This window comes from Mixophyes fleayi, chromosome 5, assembly GCF_038048845.1.
Source record: "Mixophyes fleayi isolate aMixFle1 chromosome 5, aMixFle1.hap1, whole genome shotgun sequence".
Taxonomy (NCBI): domain Eukaryota; kingdom Metazoa; phylum Chordata; class Amphibia; order Anura; family Limnodynastidae; genus Mixophyes; species Mixophyes fleayi.
Genome location: NC_134406.1, coordinates 222,622,829 through 222,646,989, shown reverse-complemented (window position 1 = coordinate 222,646,989; position 24,161 = coordinate 222,622,829). Strand labels below are relative to the sequence as shown.

At 36.8% G+C, this 24,161-nt stretch overlaps 1 protein-coding gene across 1 annotated transcript in view; it reads left to right on the top strand.

Moving 5' to 3' along the window:
* Nucleotides 1-566: 566 nt before the first annotated feature.
* Nucleotides 567-24,161, top strand: part of RB1CC1 (RB1 inducible coiled-coil 1) — a 98,817-nt gene continuing 75,222 nt past the window's right edge. Inside the window, exons 1-6 of the mRNA XM_075213511.1 lie at nt 567-687; nt 8,411-8,540; nt 14,207-14,333; nt 15,851-16,021; nt 17,534-17,736; nt 19,864-20,278. Coding sequence (XP_075069612.1) covers nt 8,470-8,540; nt 14,207-14,333; nt 15,851-16,021; nt 17,534-17,736; nt 19,864-20,278 — 987 coding nt within the window. The 5' untranslated portion in view covers nt 567-687; nt 8,411-8,469. The remainder of the gene's footprint in view (nt 688-8,410; nt 8,541-14,206; nt 14,334-15,850; nt 16,022-17,533; nt 17,737-19,863; nt 20,279-24,161) is intronic.

The window sequence follows — 24,161 nt, the reverse complement described above, 5'->3', positions numbered from 1 at the left end:
CATATACTAACTTCAAGTGAACCACATATCAAATGCTTACTGGAAGCATGTGCCAACCTGAGGCATTTACATGCTTTTCACAGAGGGTGTTTTTTGATGCAAAAACAACACCAGTGGGAAAGGTCCCTTACGTTATCTGCTGCTGCAAACAAAAATCTCTCTTGCCAACATAAACAGATGACATGTCTGGCAAGAATGAGCACCTATAGTCAGGGGGAAATTAGGAAATAATCTTCCCAGGCACACCAGATGCATCAGTTCTTAAAGCACTGAAACAACTGTACAAATCCGCAACTGGAAGTTGTTTAAGAGTAGGAAATAATCATTACACCGCACATCAGAATCCCAAGTGTAGATATATAGTTTAAAACAAAAATATAAACAAACAAAACATAGAACTCTGTCAATCACTAATTGAAAGCAACACACTGTCACACTCAGAGCAGCTGTCACAGGACAATACCGGAGACTGTCCGCCTGTGACTCAGACTAACCAGCTGTGACGTCCTAGTCTGACTGAGGAGAGTTCACTGAACAACCCCCCCCCCCAGGATAACGCGAGATCTCGCCGCACTCTCGCGATGTTACAGCGCCGCCGGAAACAGGCAGCTTGAGCGATGCTGAGTCGTCAACAACAACAACAATAACAAGGGGGATCCTCCAGACTGCCAGCCAGACTCTGCCCTGGTAGGACGGGGTCAGGGGTGGGTGAGATGGGGAAGCGTTAGACACCTGGGCGGCTCTTTGTTGTGATTTACGTGTAGATGTAGCAGAGCTCTCATCTGACAGCCCCCCCTCCCCGGACCCAGGCCTCTGTCATTAATCCACCATCCTCACCCAGCATCACATGCCTATGTCTGATCTACCAGGTATATGTATGTACACAGGGGATGGTCACCTGTCACCCAGTGTGTGTAAAGGGACCCTGCCCTAGGACTGACTACAGTACCTCTCACTGCACTCTGTGCCATCTAGTCTTCATGTAGTCCCACCAAACCACAATATTCAAATACATTCCCCTATTTCTGTCAAAAACTGGAGATTAGTTTAGTCACTGTATACCGTATACCCCCCTCCCTTGATTTATACATAATCATGATATCTCAGTGGGGTTTCTTCTTGTGTTGTGGTCAGAATTCCGCTTAATTATTATTTATTTAGCAGCAGCATATTCTATAGCGCTTTACAATTGGGAACAAACACAATAATAAAACAAGTCTGGGTATTACAGACAGAGGTAAGAAGGTCCTGCTAGCAAGATTATGCCCTTTGTTAACTTATGGTTATTGGTTTTACATTTGACATTATGTCCTGTTAATTTGCTGTTTTCTGCTTAAGTATCTTACAGTTAATAACCATAGTGAATATGAAATTGAAGATTTGTACAAAACATTACAATCTGATTACTGTTATTTAGTATATACAGGTTCTAAAACAAGAGGTTCATGAAAACGTTTAATGGCATAGCGATCCATGTTCTGGGATCTGAAGCATATGTTTAGAACTCTTGGGGAATTTGCTATATAGTTTTCTACTTCTTTTTGTTATAACCCTCACAGTAGTCATTTCATGTACTAAAGTTTTGATACCAAACTTTAACTTTATAAATCATTCCATATACCCTAGTCAACTACCCTTATTTATCTTATTAACCATCATGTTCCAACTACACATTTTCACATCTTGTTACATGCAAAGCTGTCAGCTAAAACAGTTGTCAGTTTTTAGATGGAACCTAGTCAGTTATAATGCTTAATTTCTGTGTGCAACATGTTTCACCCATCTTCATTCCTGCCATCCTGATTCCGTTTCACAGTATCATAATATCTCCATTTAATTTCCAATTGCAATAACATGGGCTAAATTAATTATGTAACAATATTGTGTAGCTGTGGTTACCAAATCAGTCTAGGTTATTATGATTTTGAATACTGAGAAGATTTAATGATCACAGTTAAGTGGAGCCAACCTGCCAGGTATGCATCTTACCTTGGGTCACCCACCTCATGCAGTGACACCATTTACATTTTGTACCCATCAGTTCTGTCTGCAACACTTGTTCAAATCTTCCTGCACACACACATTAGTTAATTACATGTTTACATCTTGTTTTAAGAGCCTAGTTCAGCAACACTTGGTCACACATTTTTTTTTCATCCACTCGATATATCTACATTGTCCAATTTTTGTGCTAATGTCTTAATTACACCAGTTTATATTTTGTTTCATGGGACTCAACCAGTAGTCTGTTGTCATCTTATTTTACTTAATCTAAACTGCTACACCTGTTAATATATACGTTTAAATACAATGTAGTGCATTACACCCTTTCACATCTTGTACTATGGTTAGCTAAACCTGTTCTCATTTAGTTCCACACACCTTAAACAGCATCACCTATTTGCAACTTTTACCTACCACTTGATGCAGCTATGAAAGTTGTATGTAGGTAGAGCCTGTTGACGTGTTGTACTTTATCCGTTACACAAGTAAACTGCTTCAGGAAGCTATATCTTGTTTCATGGATTTCAGTCAGTGATGCCTAGTTTCATTTTGCTCCATTCACTGCAGTCATTTGTACTCCATTGTCATCAGCTGAACCTGTTTCTTTACAGTTAACTAAACCTACTCACATCTCCTTATTCCATAAGCCTGCTCATATTTTGTTCTAAGATAAGCAGTCACCTACACTTGTTCACATTATTTTCTTCTTGTTCTCTTTTTATTCTCCAATTGTACCATAAATGCACCTTCACATGCACTGCTATCAGTAACACTCATCCACTTTATGTTCCACCCAATGCGGTCCTGATGCATATTTTCACCCACAGATATCCATTACACCCATTAGCATCTTATGCCACATACAATAGATAACTACTCCTGTTTGCCACAATAGACAACTAAAACTTATTTCATCCTTTTCCATACACTATAGTTTGCTATATCCATTATTATGCTACAGCCTGACAATCATTTTAGGTTTTTCTGGGGACAGATACAATTGGTGTAAATTCAGAAAAGTATAAAATAAGGGAAGAGCCTAAAAGTACCCAAAAGTTCAAATAGATTAAGGGAATACAGAGCACAGAGGCCCCTTCATCAGGCAACTGATTTAAAGTTACCTGATGAAGGGGCCTCTGTGCTCTGAAAGCTATCAAACATAATAATATTTTTTTGGGTTAGCCAATAAAGGTATCGCTGCTATTAATACTTTTGTCTTTTTTGACACACGAGTATTTAACACATAGTTTTCTAGCTGACACCGTACTGTAATAATATTTTTTAAAAATATATTTTTGCTACAAATCTCTTATCTGAGCAAACATATCATTACTATATATTGTATGTACAGTATTTTGCAAGTTTTACAATATTAAAACATGAATTACTGTATAACACCTTGCAGTGATTCACACCAAGGACTGTACAGTTCAGAATACTACTATAGCCATGTTTATGTTGTAAAATAAGGCAAATAGGACTACTGTTAGAAATAGCAACATCTATATGTTGTCACAGATTTGTAAACACAATGTGAATAATCGGGGCACTAAATTGGGACAATCAAAAAATAAATAAATTGTCTAAAGAAACAGCTGCCTCTAAAAGATGGCTCTTCAGCCACCTAGAACTACTATACAGATATCTAGTTTGTGCCTGGTGTATTAGGAGAGTTCAAAGTTTGTAGCCACCTGTTCAAGTTCTTTGAACTCAACTAATACAGCAGACACAATCTTGATATAGCACAGCTATATCACACTTCATCTGAACCTTTGTAAAGGGCGCCTATTTCCCTACCCGGCTGTGAGTAAGGGACACTACTGTGATTCACATAGCATACGCTGAAGTGTGCACAGTTTTACTCTGCTAGATTGGGGATTGCATCTTTTGCGGGACCCAATTAACAATTGTTTCTATCATTCATGCAAATTATAAAGTTGTTATTGGCACTTGGATAATTTGAAATCACATTTATCTCGATAAGAGCCCCCTGTGGTTTCAGATCAGTCATTATGATTACTGATTGTAGCAATTTTCCATCTCGCATGATATTATGTTTCCAGTAAAAGTTTGCACACTTGCTACAGTATATGTATATTATACATGTTATAAGTGTTTTAATGATTTAGTTCTATTGGACATTGTATTGTACAAATTCTCTTATCAAATTCATTGTCTTTGGGGATTGGAGTGCCTCTACATGTATTTGTATAAATAGCCCACTGACATGTCCTAAGGAATGAGGGTTTGTGAAAAAGTGTAAGTGTTAGTAAAGTGTAAAACTAGAAATGTAAAATTGAACTTTGACTTTACCTGCAAACATTTTTTTCTATCTAACTGATGTCCCATTCACATCTGTCACTGTACACCACTTAATTATGGTCAGAAGTATGAAACAGTGTGCTGTGAAATGTCTTTTAGATAGAAACTACATGTTGAGGGTCTTTTTTTTTCATTATAGATGTCTTGTGTTTACTGTTTTGGTATTAACAGAATGTAAAAATGACTTTTTTTTTTCCTTTTTTGTTATATTTTTTTTTACAACTATTGTACTTATGATTCAACATCTGTTTAAATAAAAAACAAGTGTTTTACATTGTATATTCTCAATAAAAACCTTTGTCGCTCTCCATTAAAGCCATGCTATACATGTGTTCAACTAAGTGAACACGATGGAGCTGTGATAGCTAGAAGGATGTTAGTGGTTTACAGTTGAAAGGGCAAGAATGGAACTGATTCCATGATTTATAAAGAATTGTTTTTAATTATTTTGTGTTAGTGCAGAATGCCAAGACCACACAGCACTTTTACTGAAATAGAAACAAAATCATTAGCAAATGTGTTATGCTTGCAGAGCATTAGATGTTATCTTCTGAAGTGATCTGCCATAGAAATACAACTACCAAGTTTAGATTGATTTTTAACATTTAGTTGATGCCCAATGCTAGTTTGGCCTTTCCGTCATTGTAACTGGGAAATGATGCAGAACATCTTGAGTGAGCACAAATCTAAAATATTCTGACATTTAGGCATTGGGGTAACGGCAATTTTTTATAGCTTTCTTACCGTAAACCATGACTCAGCTTTTTCAGAATGAAACACTTCAATACATTGTGCTTTTCATTATTTCTTTCTTAGTTGGTCTCCTCCTCTCTTGTTAGCCAGTTCTCTCAAATGCCCAAAGTATAGCATGCCCAGTAGCACTTGGTGTTATTAAATTGTACCTCTCCTACCTTTTTGAAAAATATAACATGGGGCGTATTCAATTCTCGGCGGTTTCTGCTGCGGAAAAACTATTACCGGTATTACGGTAATAGTAAGCCGGATTTCAGCTACCGTAATACCGGTATTTCCGCGCACTATTACCGTAATGATGGTAATAGTGCGCGCGGCACGTTAATTTTGACTATAAAGGCAACAATTGAATATGCCCCTAATAGTATAGTCAGGGCTTGATTAAAGGGTTCAGTCCGCCCGAGGCTACTATGCTCGTCGCTCCCCCCTCACCTTCTATGCCAGGCTAATATGCGGTAGATATAAATAAATTTGTTCTTGTTCTTAATGTAAAATACTTTGCCACCGCTAACCCTTCCCCCAAATGTTTATGTTCTTTTGTTTTCAAAACTCAGCTCCACTTGGGCTTTTTAAAGGATCCCAGCAATCTATGTCACTTATTTAGTTTTCATTAAAGTTAGAACTGTATAGCAGAAAGGGAAGCATAAACGAGCTACTGAGGGTGAAGTTGTGAAGGTGGAGGGGTCTGTCATACTCTTGCCTGTCGCCATCCTTGTATCCCCTTCCTGTTTGGCCTCAAATGCCCGCCCAAGGATTATACATTGTCTTTACTATGGGAATACATCAAGTTCGTGTTTTCTCTTTGCTTTGGAGAACAACTATTCTCATATATTTTAAAATTAATTTCAGTTTACACATCTCCCTGTCACAATTTTGTACCCCCAAAAATTAAAATTTTATTTTGAAAAGCTGTGTATTGAGGTAAATAAGATACATTCAATAGCTTGAAGACCCCATGCTCTTGCTTGTTCCTCTGTTGCAGAATATTTCTTTAGTTGTGCACACACAGAGTGACTGACAGTTTGACAGACATGCTTTACAGAAATCTGTTGTGTTGATTGGTTGTTTGATGGTAGGGCCAGGGCCAGAGATGCCACAGTGCAATCTCAGCTTTTTGATCTGTATCAAATCCTTTTAAGACACTGTAGGATGATCATAAGCTATCTGTAATAGAGTAGAGAGGTAATACTTCCTCATATATTGAGCTTGAAGACTTAATGTTGAATGCTGTGCACCACTATTACAGCTGCCAAAGCCTCTTTCACTCCTACAGGATGCCACAATTATATTGTCACTGAAGTTTCCTATACAAGTAACTCCTTCTGTGGGAGTAATTATAATGGTGCACGCTGTCTGTAAGGCCTCCATGCTAGTAATTAAGCCTAGCGGGTCCGAACAGGTGCACTGAGGATGGTATTGTCACTGGGGGAAACCATTGGCTGAGATGTAAGGATCCTAATAATCATGAAGGAATAACTAACCTGTAACTGACTGTGCATCTGTTATACAGTCACAGCCACACACTCTTGGCTACACCTCTGTTTGCTGACAGGTTGGAAGCTGATTTACCACTGTATCTGTGGCCAGTCTGTATTGAGCTGTACTGCTCTATATGTGAGCTGAGGTGGGGGGAGTGTGGGTCAGCCATCTTGGTTTCTCATCACCTCCACTAGGTTCTGAATCTTTGGTGCCTGAGTCACTTATGAACACCAAAGGTTTAGGGCCTACTCATGGTACTGATGACGAGCATGAATTTACCAGCATGTGGTTTTAAGATATAGTGGGCATGTGAATATTATGTTCTGAACGTGGAAGAGTTACATTCAAGAACATTATAACATTACATAAAGAATGGTTCTAGTGAAGATTAATTGGAGGTATATTCATGAAACTGCAGCACTAGTATTTATGCAAAGAATGTACTGTTCCCATGCTGAACGTTTTTATCTTTCATAATTATATATATACATATAATTTAAAAATTCCACTGTGTGGCTTATAACCTGTTCCTTAAAAAAATGAAAATAAAATAAGTGCAATGCATACGTTGGCCCCATGATGTCACACTTCACCACCTTTACCGCCACATGGCAGACAGAGCATACAATACTTCTCTGCCAGCCAGAGAAATGCCCAAACATAGAAACTCCCAAGTCTAGACATAAAATCATTTATGAATCGTCTTCATATATATCCTCAGTGGAATTGTAATAAACTAAATCTAGGTATAAAAGTTTAGTTGAATTTTTGCTGAATTCTGCTCCTTGTACTTTCCTAGCAGTTACTGCTTAACACACTCTCAAAGTAAGAGACATTAAATAACAACAAAAAGCATTATTATTTAGGTATAGTATTGTGTAGTTATTTAATGATTTTAGTTGTAAATGTGACATTGGTAAGCAGTACATATTGTTAGTAAGAAAGAATACAGTTTGGCAATTCCTGAGGAGTGTTTGTCCCATCTAATCTGTCCAAGTGCTAATTTACCTTAAAATAAATAAAACAAGACTGTGCTAGATCCAACAGCCTGCTACATGATTCTCATGATATTTGAATTGCTTTACTGCAGTATCCACTTTGATGTATGTTCACTTTTTTTAAAAACCTGTTAATACATAAGGACATTCCGGACATAATCAGTTATGGTAAGTGGTTGCTGAGCTTCACCATTAATAGTGTTTTTTTTTATAGCTAATCCACTTGAACAAGGTATAAATCCCAATGCTGATGATACTCTTCCTGTTCCAATCTGGCAATATTTTAGTGGTACCCATTTAAGCTGACCTGCCGGTCACCTCTAAATTGGACTTTCGGAATGCACTTAAAGCTTTTGAAGTGTCTCTCTGACAGATAGCTGTTAATCCAATGTGCATGCTCATTCTGGTTTACCTAGTCAACCATGCTATAATAGTTTTAATGTAGGATTCTGGAAATTAAATAATAACCTATAGCTGGTTATTGAATATACTGATTTACTATGTGTATTTTAAATCCTTGCCTGGACTAGCTTTTTAAATTCGAAGTATCGTATCTTCAAACTTGATTTATGTGCTCAATGTCATACATAATACATGCATACCTTGTTCTAAAGTGTATCAGGATTAAATGATAAGTGCGTAAAATTTTCTATTGTACAAAGTGTTACTTGCTTTTTATTAGGGCAAAATAAATTCCTGGTAGGTACATTTTAATCTTTATTCCTGTGGGGTTTTATTTCACGTTTTAGGCTAGTATTATATGGTCAGTTTTAAAATGTATTTTATATGTATTTTTTTCTTTGCAGGAAAAGTCTGTCCCATATGTAATGTATAACTTTTCTTTTTCTCCATAGTTTCTAAATGAGCAGACCAAAGTGTAAAGCAGAGACCAGAGGAACATAGAGCAGTCATCATGAAGTTGTATGTGTTTCTGGTGAACACTGGAATCACCCTTACATTTGACACAGAGCTTGCAGTTCAAACGTAAGAGCATGGCATATATAAAGATATCACTTATTATTGTTCTTGGATTGAGTTAGATTTGTATCTCTTTCTAACAGAGCTTTATGTGCCATTCCATTGCTTTAAAAGCAAGTTTCTTGCAGTGTACTAGGTCCTATAGGGATATTTGTCTGTATTTTATATCACCATGCAAGAGAATCTCTGGCACAAATAGTAATGAAAATCATAAAAAAATAAAACTGATATCTTATTAAGATCTCATACATACAGGTGCCTTTTAATGCTACTGTGGTTTGTTCTGGATGAAGTCAGCATAACTGACGTTTCAAATAGGGATCAATGAACCCTTTATAGAGTGATCCAATGTACCAAACTTTTAGAGTAAATGGACCATGGATGAAAGACAATAACACATACTGCATTCATGGTCAGTACAGCTCAGACAGACCGTACACCCAGTGCTAGTCTATATACAGCTGGCCACACATGCAGATTCGTTCTTGACCTCCACCTGCGCAAGTGTTTATTGTCCATCATGGAAATTGATGATATTAGTACTATCGTAGATTTGTAAGATGCCACAGTGCCCCGATGCGCCGTAAGTGTATGCATATATGTGTATGTATTTGTGTATGTGTGTGTGTGTGTGTGTATATATATATATATATATATATATATATATTATATGTGTGTGTGTGTGTGTATTTGTGGCCCCATACAGCATGAAAAACTTTGCAAGGGGGAATATTTCCTTCAGTATACCTGGTGTTTTAGTAACTCGCAACCCACCTTTCAAAAGAGTACAACACTCTTGAGTGTTGCTTATTCCTGCATGTTTGTGTATGTCGGGGCTCAAAATAATTCCATAAGCCCTGTAGCCAATGCACCTAAAAAAAGATACGTCAGGAGCCTAAATTTTGAGAGTAATTACTATTGAGGACAATCCTGCAGGCTCCTAGATTTAACCTGACTGGCTCCTAATTTCTTCATTATTTGTCCACCCTTGGTTTTGTATATGTTTCTACTGTAGTAATGAACCATGTATGTATATACTGAGTTTACCCTGTTACTGCCGTATCCTGCTTGTCCATATATGCAAGTCACTCCTCCTTCTAACATGTTCCTCAGTAGAATGTATTATAGTATCGCTGATTGCTAATCACAACTAGATCTAACAAACCAGCTCTACAAAGTTTACAGATATGCAATTCCGGAATTCTGCTGTCCTGCTGACATCCTGAGCTTTACCATACACTATCTTCTGGGTTTCCTTAAATAATGTGCAGTTAAACTTACAATTTTACATTTCCCGATTTCATCCTTTCCTTAAATCATTTAATCCAGACCATTTTCCTGATTTCCTACTGCCTTTTCCTGTACCTTACACCACAACATTTTGCAAGAGACAGTATTCTGTCATTTTGCAGTACCATAGATTTATTGTTGTGTATTGCTGCAGGAGTTCAGTACAGTAATCAGTATCTTAGTAATGTAGAAGTTGCAAAATACAGTGCTTTATATAGGTTTAGATACCTTTGTTCAGATAAGGATGAATTAGACTTTCTTTCTCATATTGACGTTTTTATTGTACTGTACAGATGTAAAGTCCACCATGTGTCGTCATTTTACATGCTGGAACAGACTGCTAATAATATTCTTCTTCCTTATTTATTTATAAAGCTCCCAACATTATTCAGTGCTCTACTGATCTACAGAGAGTGTTTTAATCGGTCACATCAGATAACAATTACATATTTCTTTTTGTGTTTGTGTTAGTACTTGTTTGGGGTGTTTTTTTTAGAATTTTCCCTCATTTTACACTTTTCTAGATTTGTACATTAATGTATCCCTGTCCCTAAAATGTGTGTTTTTCTGTGCCTTTCACTTGTGTAACAATGAACATGATGCTGAGCTAGTGCAAGAAAGTCAGTGGGTGTCCTTGATTGACTTTGTGGTCACTTTGTAATCCTTATCTAATTGTGTTGGTTTAAAGGCTTTTACAACACTCCACCCTGAGACAGTGATTAAAGCTGGGTACACACTACAGAAAATTTCTCCCGATCCGCCATAGTTAACAATTTTACCAACAACTGACAAAAAAAGAAGACGAAAAAAAAGTCCTGACCAGCATATGCCGATTCATGTGTATACACTAAACACGTTTTACAAGATTTACCCTCTGATCTGTGCTCTTCATCTGTCATCTGTCATAATCATTGGCTGAAAAGATCGTGACTCAACACACTCCATAGAGATCTATAGACACTACCGGACGCGAGTGTATACACATTGTGAAATTTGAACATCATCGTTCCATTGCCGAATGAGATTTTTGGTCTTGTTTAACAATCAAATCAAATGATCGTTCATCGTTGAAGCGTACACACTAATGTTATATCAGACCTAATGATCGTTTTTCATTTGATTGGCCCGATAATCGGGTGATAAACCTGTAGTGTGTACCCAGCTTTAGTAAACCTAGGTATACACTACAAAAATTTAATCCGGATGTGATATCTTTAACGATTTACCAACAACTCAAAGTCATGATTAGCATGCCAGTTCATGCGCACACATTTACACGATTTACCTTCAGATCTGTGCTCTTCATCTGTCATAACCATCTGCTGAAAAGATCGTGACTCTGTAAACTCTGGGGATCCGCCTATACCAGGCCTGTCCAACCTGCGGCCCTCCAGGTGTTGTGAAACTACAAGTCCCAGCATGCTTTGCCAGTAGACAACCAGTTGATAGCTGGAAGAGCATGCTGGGACTTGTAGTTTCACAACATCTGGAGGGCCGCAGGTTGGACAGGCCTGGCCTATACTGATGGTTGTGAGTGTATGCACACTGCAGAATTGGCACACCATTGTTCCATTGTTTACAAAAACGTATTCTGTTTATAAAATCAAATCAAACGATAAAACATGATTATTGGAGCGTACACACTAATGCGATATCGGACCTAACGGTTGTTTATTGTGTGATTGGCACGATAATCAGGTGAAATACCTGTAGTGTGTACCCAGCTTTACCCCCTTCCTAATTCTGCTTTGATGATAAAAGTGACTAACTTCATGTGGCACATTTATATTCACTGATTGTAGTTTAAAAGAGAGAAGACTCTTATGTATTTACTTACGACTCGTATGTGTGCACCCTGGTATTTCAATAGACAACATTCCAGATACTGACAAATAAGTTGTTTTACAATTGGACCAATGCAGTGAGCTTATTACAGAAAGTATACAAAAGCAATATTAGTGTAGCTTCACTGAAAATAACATTTTGGGAGGAAATGAAAAATACTTTAAGTAAACTAGTGTATTGTTTATTTAATGTACTCCAGCAGTGGTTCTTTATTTTGGCAAAATGGAGAAGTGAATTTGAATTAAGTTTTAATACTGGGGACCATGACCTCCTAAAGTCCAGAATAGTGGGAGATTTAGTTATGTTATTTCTATCTATGCATCTTCATTTTACAATTCATAAAAACTAGTCATATCTAGTCTGCTGATAAGTTCTATATTCACATCAGCTAATGGCATGTGTCTTCTATCAGTATTAGCGTATCCATTATGTACAAATATGCCACATCGTATGCTTTGTTATTGGAGCAGGAGTATTCTAGTAAGGGGAGGAAACCAGGCACGGGATGAGAGGGAGTTGGTGGAAGGGCTCCACCCAAAACTTCTGTTGAGTATTATACATCGGAGTAGCATATCATTGTTGTTAGCATTAAATCTGGTTGCTTGTTGCCAACTGAATAAACTCAACCCAATGCAAAATTTTACATTTTTGGTGGTGTTCTTTAATGGGTCAACTGGTTGGAGAGGGGAATGACATGAGGATATGGTCTAAGGTGGTACATAGGTTCATTAAAAATGAAGGAACATGCTTTACCAAATTAACTTCTGTAATAGATATATAATACTAAAATTAAACCCCGCTCTTATCCCTAGTCATCTTCTTTTCTGAAAAATAGAAAGTTGCCAAGCAAGATATAGATGGCAGAAGCTAGTCTCTGTATGCTCGTAACTTTCATACATTGCCCTGTTTATTGGGTACATAATATAGCCCTTTCTTATAACCTATGTGACAGTATTTAAGGGGCCTTTTAATAGAATCAGATGCCTTATTGTATTCCGTTTTTATCTTGTGTGTATCCTGTTTATTTCCCAATCAGAATGCTCACAGCAGCAGGAGATGAGGATGTGGCTTATATTGGAGCCACAAACCTGTTCATTTGTATAATTCCTAAATCATAAGAAAGCTACAGACTGAGAGTTAGATGGTGGAAAGACAAGAGTCTCCATTGGCACACCATAGGGATGTGTGGTTCATGCCACACTGATTCAGGAAGGTCATATTAAACATGACCTTTCATGAAATAATCCAACTTGTTCTTTTAGGGTGTGGAGATTTCTTGTTGTAAACAAAATACTTTCCTTACACAACAACAGCAACAATGCCATTTGCGGACTACTAATTGCATACAACGAGGTAGAATGTTTTTTTAAAGCCCGTTCCCAGACATAGAAGCACATGTAGAGGGAAATATCCACATATATGTCCATGCTAGTTTTGGAATCAGATGCTGATCTGATTGTGGAATTCTACAGTTGGAGTGATTTCTCTGGGGACACCTACAGTGGAGAAATGAATTGTTGGATGAAAGGGAGTCTCCGTCTAGTTCTCCCCTTAGTAATCTAATACTGTATCATATGTGAAGTCCCATTAAAATGTGTTTGGAATGCCTGTAATCTGCAGAAGTAGTTTTGGAAGGTTTGGGATTTGCACTTAAGTAATGAAAAATAGGATGATAAACAAACAAACAAATATGTAGTCTCTTTTTTTTCTTCTGTTATAATCCAAATAAAATAAAACAAGATTTATCCCACATGCCACTAACACAAATTCAAAGTTATCCCCTCAAAAACAATATAATATAAAATACACTAATGTATACAAAAATTGTTTTTAAAAAAGAAAGTCCAGTGAGGGAAGTGTAAATTCAGTCCATTCAGTAACTAGTTAATCTTTTTAGGACTTTCTTGGACACTCTCCTGCCCATATGAGAACTCTTTAGCATGTATCAGTTCATAATTTAGTAGGCTTTGGCTCCCATTGATCTAAAAAGAAATGTGGCCCACCTCTGTGCATAGATATCAGACAGCACTGTATAATATCAATTTGTATCTTGGCCCAGTCCAGACTTTTTGTTCCTTTTGGCTTCTCTTCACTCTTAGTCTGGTGCCCACAGATTTCTAGCATATCTATAATATGCTGTCTTTAATATTCTTTCTTTTATATCAGCTGCTAAATGGTTTGTATTATTTATTTATAGTGCTTTTCATGCTGAAAGATTTTCCTCCTAATGAGTGCCCAAAGCCCACAATGTGGCTCTGTTAATATTTGGTAATTTGGTCGTGTGTATTTTTGAGCACTAGTTTGTTTAGTCACCTTGTTCCCTGTCGGTTTAAACTTGAGATTTTGAGTGTATTTTGGGCAAACTAAAATTGTACGAATGGATTGCACTATTTTTTTTACGTTTGTTTTGTAACATCACTGGCTATAGTAATTGTTGAAACATTATTTTCTCTTGCTTAAATAAATGTGTAACAAATGTTCTTTTCAAATAAAAATGATATTTTAATTTTAATTTTTTGTTTTCTGTGCATAATTAGGGTGACTGATCTTAAGCATGCTATCCAGACTAAGTATAAGATCGCTGTTCATCACCAGATTCTTGTTGTAAATGGAGGAGAATGTATGGCACCTGACAGGAGGGTCTGTAGTTACAGTGCTGGTACTGTGAGTAATTTTCATTATTTATTTTATTATTTTTTATAAAGTCTAAGCAGCAACAAATAAATAACTTTTCTTACATACCATTGTGCACTTATAATCCCAAATGGGCCATATTTACAAAAGAAACTATCTTTCTGTTTTATTTTCAGTTTGTTAGATAAACTCTCTAGTCTTTAATATCAATTGCATGGGGTGGGGGCACAGTTATTTTCAGTGTATTTTTGTGTATACAGTTTTTTTCATCAGATGTGTGTGTGTGTGTGTTTTGCTCTCCATGCACATGCTGTCACCTCTATGTTATCTGCCAATGTCACTGAGTTTGAAAAGAAAAAACATTTGCTTTGTGAAATTCAGATCCCGCACACGTACTTGGTTTTCCTCAGAAATAAGAAATCGTTACCTTAGAAAGTGTATGTGTATCTCTTACTAACTAAAAAAAAAGGCAGAGAATTTAATTTGCATGATCCTTTGGGTCATTTAATAAATTGGCATTTTTAAAAAGTGGACCTTTTCTTTAAACAGAAGTAGTGAAAAAAATAAAAACTTCAGTACAACCTGCAGTTATTAGCTCTGACTTCTCAGAGTCGTCATCATCATCACCATTTATTTATATAGCGCCACTGATTCCGCAGCGCTGTACAGAGAACTCACTCACATCAGTCCCTGCCCCATAGGAGCTTACAGTCTAAATTCCCTAACATATACACACACACACACACACACAGACAGACATAGAAAGAGAGACTAGGGTCAATTTTGAAAGCAGCCAATTAACCTACTAGTATGTTTTTTTGGAGTGTGGGAGGAAACTGGAGCACCTGGAGGAAACCCACGCAAACACGGGGAGAACATACAAACTCAACACAGATAAGGCCATGGTCGGGAATTGAACTCATGACATGCTGCCAGTTTGCCAGGGCTCTGTGGTTAGAGTCTCAACCCTGGCTGGAAATTGGGAGGCAGGGTGTGAGCGGGAGGCTAAAGTCAAGCACATTAGGGCTTCTAATGGGTCCTCCTGCTTACACCCCTTTCTGCAGCCTCTTTAAAGTAGTAAATGAAAATGTTCACCACTTCACGTGATAATAAAGTTTTAATTTGGGGCCAGGGAAAAGGAACTGACTTATTACCTTTGCGTGAGGAAGCCAACAACACATTTAAGTAAATGAGCTCTGTCTGGCTACTGGGGATCAATGAAGGAGAACAGATAGCATTGTTATTAATCAAAGGTTGGCCTACAGTCCCCATTCCATGCCAGTGGCTGGATAAAACCTTCCGGTGACAGCAGGAGTATGCCACATTAACATGACTGTTTGTAGAAAGGAATGAGCGTTGTCAAATTAGTTGCAGCAGAATTTATTTTGACATCTTGGATAAAGTCTGAAAAGTTAGTGAAACAGTCCTGGCATTTAGAGTACTGTCTTCCAAACTACATTTATTTACAGTCTGGGATACATATTTCAATATATTGTGTCTTTTCTTCATAAGTCTGTAGTTCACAGATTTTTTTTTTGTCATCACAGGACACCAATCCAATTTTCCTGTTCAATAAAGAGATGATATTGTGTGAGCGCCCTCCAGTTATTCCTAGGACCACGTTCTCAGCAGAGAATGAAATGGAATTGAAGGTTGAAGAATCACTTATGATGCCTGCGGTATTTCACACAGTCGCCTCAAGGACACAGCTTGCAGTGGTGAGACATTTAAACTATTCAATAAACACGATAAAAACAAAATAAGCTATGTGGCCAATGGAATTGGCCAGGCTTGTGTACATTTTGCTTTACTGTGGTGTCTGTAATACATTTTTTGTGCGATAATATTGATTGTTTAAGGGGGGTATTCAATTGTTCCTCCGGCCGCCGGAAAAACGAGCGCTCTAAAACTATTACTGTTTATACGGTAATTACTCGCTAAATTTCATGCTGCGAGATGAAATTCAGCGAGTAAACTACCGTATTAACGTTTTTTGCGCGCAATATTACCGTATAAACGGTAATAGTTTTAACACGCTCGTTTTTCCGGCGGCCGGAGGAACCATTGAATCCCCCCCCCCTAAAAGTCATAACTTTCCATTTAGTTGCATTTATTACTAATCCAGCTTGTGACATTTTTGAGTATGCTTAAATTACTATGCCATTTCCTGTCCATAAATATTAGTGAAATACACATACAAGCTTAGGTTGGGCTATTAATCTGGGTAATATTTATGGTTTGGTGCAGGGCATTAGAGTAATATACAGTTTAAGTGTTTAAATCTCACTCCTGTCTTAAAGATACAGGCAGACAGTGGCAACAATACTTACATATATAAAACATATTTTTGTCGAGTGATTCCTGTGCGTTTTTAAACACCTTGAATGCATTGGAATTGTGCTTAAGTGCTTGTGAAACGTGTCATGGTTTTAAATCATTGATTATTTTTTTTTGCACCAAAGAATTAGGCCAGACTCCCCACTAACTTGTGTTTACATTTTTTATCGCCAGTGAAAATGCATGTCAAATGCATTTGACATGCATTTGTTATACATGTGTTTGGGGATTATGCCCTGAGCTATAAAGCACAATAAAATTAGAGCTTTCCTTACTGATTACCAACTGACAGCCCATGGATCCTACGTGATCTTACAATTCTTTTGGTCCATAAAATATTTTGTTAGGATTACGTGATTGAAATTTGCAGATAATATGCCATAATTCCTCAAACTTAGTTAATCTTGCTGGCCTAGTTAAACAATGGAAATTAGACTTGAATTTCTCAATTTAGGCTCCATCACCTGAATTCATTTCTCAGGACAGGAAGGGAAGAAACAAACTATGGTACCTGTGATTTTCTTTTCTCCTATGGAAAAATGAAATGTTGTATGCTGCATTTTGAGTACATATGAACAGTCACTGATGATATATGAAAGACAATAAGAACCAGGAAATCAGATCACCTTGCCATGCTAAGATGGTAGTAAAATGTAATGGTAAAGTTAAATTGTAGGTTATGGTTATGGAAGTCACCTAGATCTCTGGCCCAACCAACCTTGACTTTAACGTTCCCTATGAAGATTTATGATTCATGGGACTTGGTGTTGTGGTGCCTATTGTGTCTCTATCATGTATAGCATGGAAATAAAGCCATTTTTTTTTTAGAAATGACCTAACTAATTTAGGCTAGCATCCATACATATTATATTAATTACTATTTTTTTGCACAGGAAATGTATGAGGTAGCCAAGAAGCTTTGCTCCTTTTGCGAAGGTCTGGTTCATGACGAGCATCTTCAGCACCAGGGCTGGGCTGCCATTATGGCCAATTTAGAAGATTGTACGCATTCATATCAAAAGCTGCTTTTCAAGTTTGATAATGCCTATTCAAAATATCTACAATCAGTAGATGAAATGAAGATGAAGTTAACTAAGTAAGTGTACAAAAGAAGTGGATTTTTCTCACTATGCTTTTAAATGTATTTATACAATACGTATGTTTTCTCCAACTATCCTATTTGTCCTGACACATAAAAATATGTTTCCTGTTTTCACCAGATTTCACCTTTTTCTTCTTTTTTATATATAATATCTTTGTCTTCCCATTGTCACTGTCTTAAGGTCATCACATCTTTTGTACAACTCTTTCCTTTGATCATTTATTTTCCACATTTTAAGAATTATTAATGCTGACACCGCCAGGGCTCTTCGCATACTCCTGGGTGGTAGGTGCGGGGTAATAAATGTTCAATTATAGCCGTAGTGTTGCCAGCCTAGTGCTGGACGGAGGAAAATCAAGGGGACAAAGAGCGTTTAGTCCCTCCTATCTTCCTCCAACCAGCCCTAGGCTTAGCCAGCCGGGGATGGTGGTACTTGAGCAGGGGAACTACATTTACTACATTTAGTCATGAGTGGCAGTGAATACCGTGCTAATGAACAGTTGTCCTTGTAGTTGGAAGAGACCAGAACAGTAGCCTGTATCAATGTTGGACCAAATTTAGCACAGTGTTTACATTGAAATTGTTGAACTACATTACTGTGATGTTGGTTGCCAGAGGTTTCACATTAGTAAGGCAGATATAAGAAATATGTAACATCTAATAAGGTGGAACATGTGAAAACACTGGTCCAAAGAGCCCACATAAAATTGGGGATCTGCCCATATATGTGTAATCAAGCTTGATGCAGCAAGCTAATAATAAAGATAATGACAGTGTACTTAATATATCCAATATACCCTACTGGAGTTCCATAGAGGCTGGAAAGACCCATTTCACTAGTTGTACAATAGAATGTAAAGGATATTTACTGTAAAAACTAAGCATGAACAGCAACAGATATATGCAACACCCCTGGTAAGAACATTTGTGAACTGGTTTGTCTGTTAACAAATGGCTATGAATAGGCAGAATAAAACTTTTAAATGGAGTTTCCAGATTCAGATCAGTAATTTATTGCCATTTACTTATACCATGGCAGTATTTATTAAATATATGGCTTTATCTAATTGACTTCCTTCGGTCTTTTTCACTCGCGTCTTTAATGTAAATTGTTTACCATGTCTGTAGGAGGAAAGTTTGCTTCTGGGTGTATGATGATATTATTACTAAACAGGGGCAATTATTTTCTTTCTTTTTTTACTTTCTGGGTTTCTACCTATCTGGATAACTGGTTTCTGCATAAAAGATCTGTATGTGATGGCTATAAGTACATGGAAAGATACATGAAATATAGACAAATACATTTAGCAATTACTGTAGGAAGTTGTGCAAACCCATTAAATTAATCTTAAACAGGACAACCACTTTTAAAGTAGTTAAGTGTTTTTTCAAGTTACCTAAAGTTTCCTACCAATCTCTGCTGTGTGTGTCCCAAAAAAAACCAAAACTCTTTTTGATAGATATAGAAAATATTACTTCCATTTAAGCTGGTCTAAGATTTGGCTTACTCATGAAATGATTAAAGAAGGACTATATCCACAATGTAATTTGTATGGAGTTTGCCAAATTATGATAAACTTCTTATAGTTCTACTTGCCTGGGTTTCGGCATTCTGCATTACCTGACACGCAGAAGGTTTCAACTGCCCAGCGTTGTTCTCTTCTCTGTAACTGCACATTGTCTGTTTCAAGTAGGTGCCCTTTCTCTATGCCACCACCCATTCTTGGAGCACTGGACCAATGGAAACCTTGCATGTTCTGGGAATCACTGCACCCAGTTAAGTCACAAAAATTAATTTACCCTCCCATAGCATAACTGTTAGTGACTTACCACTTACATGCCTTCTTCTTCACATAAGCTCCAACTTAGTAGATCTTTGTAGTGTATTATCTTTCTGAACATCAACCAAATATACATTTTAATTTTTGAGTGTAGTTCTTCTTTAAACTGTATCAAGAAATTGGATCTTTTACAAATTCAAATGTGCTTTTTGGTTGCATCAAACCAAATCTTTGTTTTAATGTTTGTTTTTTTTCTAAATGTAACCTGTGCCAAGGGTACAAAATGTTCTCTATATTCTGAAAACGTTAAATGCTTATATTTGAAATATTCATTCTCTAGTTTAGGAACCGCTGTTTCTGTCATGGCCAAGATTCCACTGCTTGAGTGCCTAACTCGACATAGCTATCGGATGTGCTTAGATCGGTTGATGTCTTCTACGGATAGATATGCTGATGAACTGGAGAATGAGAAGACTACTGACATGGTGCAATATGATAATGAAACAAAACTGAAAAATATGGCTTTGCTTGCCTCTCTTTCTACATCTGGGGAATGTGCGTCACAGGATGTACATGACAATTGCACTGAACAGGAAATAATGGATTCTTCTAGCCAGAATATGGAACCTTCAGAGGAACAGTTGACTAATGAAAGCCCATTGTTCAATGTTTCACTGCTGGACTGGATAAATGTACAAGATCGACCGAATGATGTTGAGTCACTGGTCAGAAAATGTTTTGACTCTATGAGCAGAGTAAGTAACTTTGTATTACACTTCATTTTTTGTTTTTAAATGCATTGTACGTCTTTTAATGTTAATGTAGAGGTGATACAAAAGTATTTTTTGGTGTATGTTTTTGGTAAATGCATTTTATGAGTTTTTCTAATAGTGTTGGACCATTTTATATTTTGTTTTGGACCACATGAGCTTATTTTGTCTTTGTGTTTCACATTGTTGTTTATTTTCATTTTCATGTATTGTTACTGAATGTTACCATTATTTATTAGTTATTTTTTCTACTATCAGTAACAACAATATAGTTTAATAATTCTCAAAGCGTGCTTCACAGTGCAATAGTCCATAATTGTAGTGGTGGCAAAGGGTACACAGTGAAAAGGTATCTTCATGGTAACAATGCAGAATACATTTCTCATACAATTTTGTTGGTATAAATGTAAGTTTTGCCACATTTTATTGATCTATAGTTTAAATAAATGTGCCCTGTGTGAGTGTCAGACTTTAAGATGTAATCACAAAAGTGTCAGAGAAAAAGGTCTGTATTACTTATACCCTGTTCACTCTGCCTCAAAAACCCGGATTATTGCTAGGGGCAGTCTCGACGACCCTGGTGGAGACTGAGTGTGAACGGGTCCCCTGCATCTACCCGGGTCGGATGACCTGGGAATTACTGCCGGGTCTTTTACAGGGTTGTTCCCGGGTCCGACCTAGGTAGATGCCAGTCTGAATGGTGAGACCCTAGTTGAAAAACCCGGGTCTCACCAAACACTACTGAAAATTTAAAACAAAAAACAAAAAAAAACATCATCACAAGAGGAGCCAATCAAAGCTCCTCTTGTGATGTTGCCAGGGAGACCCGGCCGACCCGGGAATTTGTCCAGGAGGGGGAGGATCTATCACTTGGAAATATCCCAGATTCATATACCAGTGATATTGCCGGGGCTGCGATGTGAACGCAGCATTAAAGATGCTTCAGTGGTGAAATGCTCATTTTTCTTCCCATCTAAATCACATATATATTCAATTTATTTTAAAGTCACAATCTTTACAAAGATATTTAGCAAAATTTCGTCGCTGTCACATTTACCATATTTATTTACAAATTTTCCTTGTGCGGAATTTTTTATGTAAATGATTGAATAACGTACAATAAATAATGAGAATACGTATTATTATTATTTTACAGAATGAGCATCCCCAAAAAAGATCCGTGTTTAAGGCCATAATATAATATTTAACAGCATAGCAAGTTTTTTCTCAAAGTTGTATGGTCATTTCAGAAATTATTTTCTATCCAAGGCATGTGCAATATTTTCATTAATTGCCCATTCCTCAATTATTTCTTCACACAAAGGATATTTTCATTCTGATTTCTCTGTCCAAAGGTGCATTTTTCTTAAGAGCTGTCAGTGAGGAAGATCACTTTTAGTTTATAGGTTTTGTTTTTTGTGTGTGTGGTATCCATTACACACCATAGATCTCCACTATTTGGGGCACAGCAGAGGTAAGCAGTTGTATGCACAGCATGTGTAAAGGGAGAAAATTGATGTTTAACGGTACATATAACATTTTTTATTGAGACATAAAAGTGGGTGTGTGGTAGTAAATTATAATAGGATTGCAATACAAAAAACACTGATATTTCAAATTGTTTTATTATAGTTTATAATCACAGAAGGATCCTTTAGTAGAAAGTCTATTGAAGACTATAGTAATATCTGCCTTAAGAGAGTTTGTGTTAAAGGAGAGAATGTCAACTGCATGAAAAAATGCAGTTTTAAATTAATACAACAGTCCTTTGGTCACATTCACTCAATAAGATATGATTGCTGCCAAATTCTCAAAAATCTCTCAAATCTTTATGAATAACCATTAGAGAAGATATATTATGTCCATCCAGATTCTACCACCAAAAAAACTACTATTTTTTGTGATTATAGCTTTTATTGTCCAATGCAATATATTTTTTTGCACAAAATTATATTCAGATATACTTTTAGTTGATATTCATTTTAAGGACCACTGATTCGGGATTTAGCTTTTTATTTATTTTTAATAGTGGGTCTTCCACATCAAATCAACACAATTAAAAAAAAAAAATTCTACCTTACATTCTTTAATTTCAGTTAAATTTGGTATCGTAAATGCTGTCATGGGTGTAACGAAAGTGCCCAAATCTTAGGCTATGTGCACTGGTTTTGAAGTTATATGCTTTTAAAGTTGTACTTTTTTAACAAAAAACTTGCTTTTACTGTTTTTTAAATTGCATTTGTAGCTCACCTGATTGAGCTAGAGAGTTGGGCAATCTCTCATTTAAACCTCTTTTTATGGGCTTTCATATGTTGTATAACACAGCATCATGTTTCAATAAAATTGAAAAATATAACATTTTCAAAATCAAAATTTTTTTTCCTTTCAAAATGCCATATTCTTAATTTTTTGAAAAACATCTAAAAAATTGTCCATATTGTTATATTGTTGTTAATCCACAATCTGAAACCCTGTGTAGATTTGATGTGGAATGACCTAGTGTTACACAAGACAGTGATGGTTTGGTTCTAAAGCATTGAACAGCGCCAGGGGCGGGCTGGACCGGGGGGCAGCGGGCACCCGGGCCGCTCAGTCTAGCGGCTGTTCGGGCCGGCCGCCTCCCCCAGTCCCCCGTCGTGGATGGCAAAAAAAAAATTATATTACAGGAGGCCGCATCGCGTGTCATGTGATGCGGCCGCCTGTGTGCCCCCGGGCTGATACCTCCCAGCCCGCGCCTGAACAGGGCTCCATTTAATTCAACTCATAATAAAACAAAATGAGTGTAAAGGACAATCTTTCAGCAAGTCTCCAATCCGTTCAGTAGCGTGCGCCTGAAAGTGCCATAAGTGCATCAAAAGCTTTTTTTCATGCATTTTTGTTGTTGAACTGAGCAGCATATCAATCATTCAACTGAATTGAGTCAAGTAAATGCTAACCTCCACTTCTCTTCCTTTGAACTTAATTGCATATATGCAATGCACCCTTTATATAAACCCACATTTATACATCCAACTTTTATTATATATATATATATATATATATATATATATATATATATATATGAGTCTGTGTGCACTTAGAATGTGTTCTGCCACGTTTGTACTACTCCAATTATTATTGGAAACAGTCTGAACACAAAATAACCTTCAATATTAGGAAATCGTATAATCCACTTGTTTGTTTACTTTAATGTGAAATGGTTGGCTTCCTTCCCAATGAGAAAATTCTTGCCTTTAGCAGTAGAATTCTCCTATTTTGCAGTAGATACAGCTTGCTCAAAAGATATGATGGTTTTGAAACTACATTTTTTTTGTTGTTGTTGTCTGTTAGGGATTATGCATTTTGATAAATTTATGGCACTATTAACATTGCAGAAAGTTTTGACGGTACATGTCCCTTCCTTTGTAAAATCTGTAAGCAATATATCATTGGACAGGGAGAATATCTGTGCACAACAGCTTAGTGTTTTAATTGATGCAGTGTGCTGAGCATTACTAGACCGAATATGCTCTAAATGATACCAGCTCATATGGAGAAAAAAAGCCGGCTTTGTTAATTTCCCAAGTAGAATTCGTAAAAAAAAATATGAACATGAAGCTTTCAGAGAGCTAACCCATGTCCTATTTGTGATCAGTCATGTAAATTCACAAGTCATGCTTGTGTCATGAGATGTCTAGAATTTGTGCTTGTTCATTCATGTGCTTACAGATTATAGACCTCCATATAGTTGTCTGTATTATGTCTGTCATGCCCATTTATCCTCCTACCCAATCTGCCGTCTTCTTTGAAATAACATTGATTGGCAGTGAGTTGCATACACTTATCATACCTGCTGGGGTAAAAGTAGTCCTTAAAATGCCTTAATATG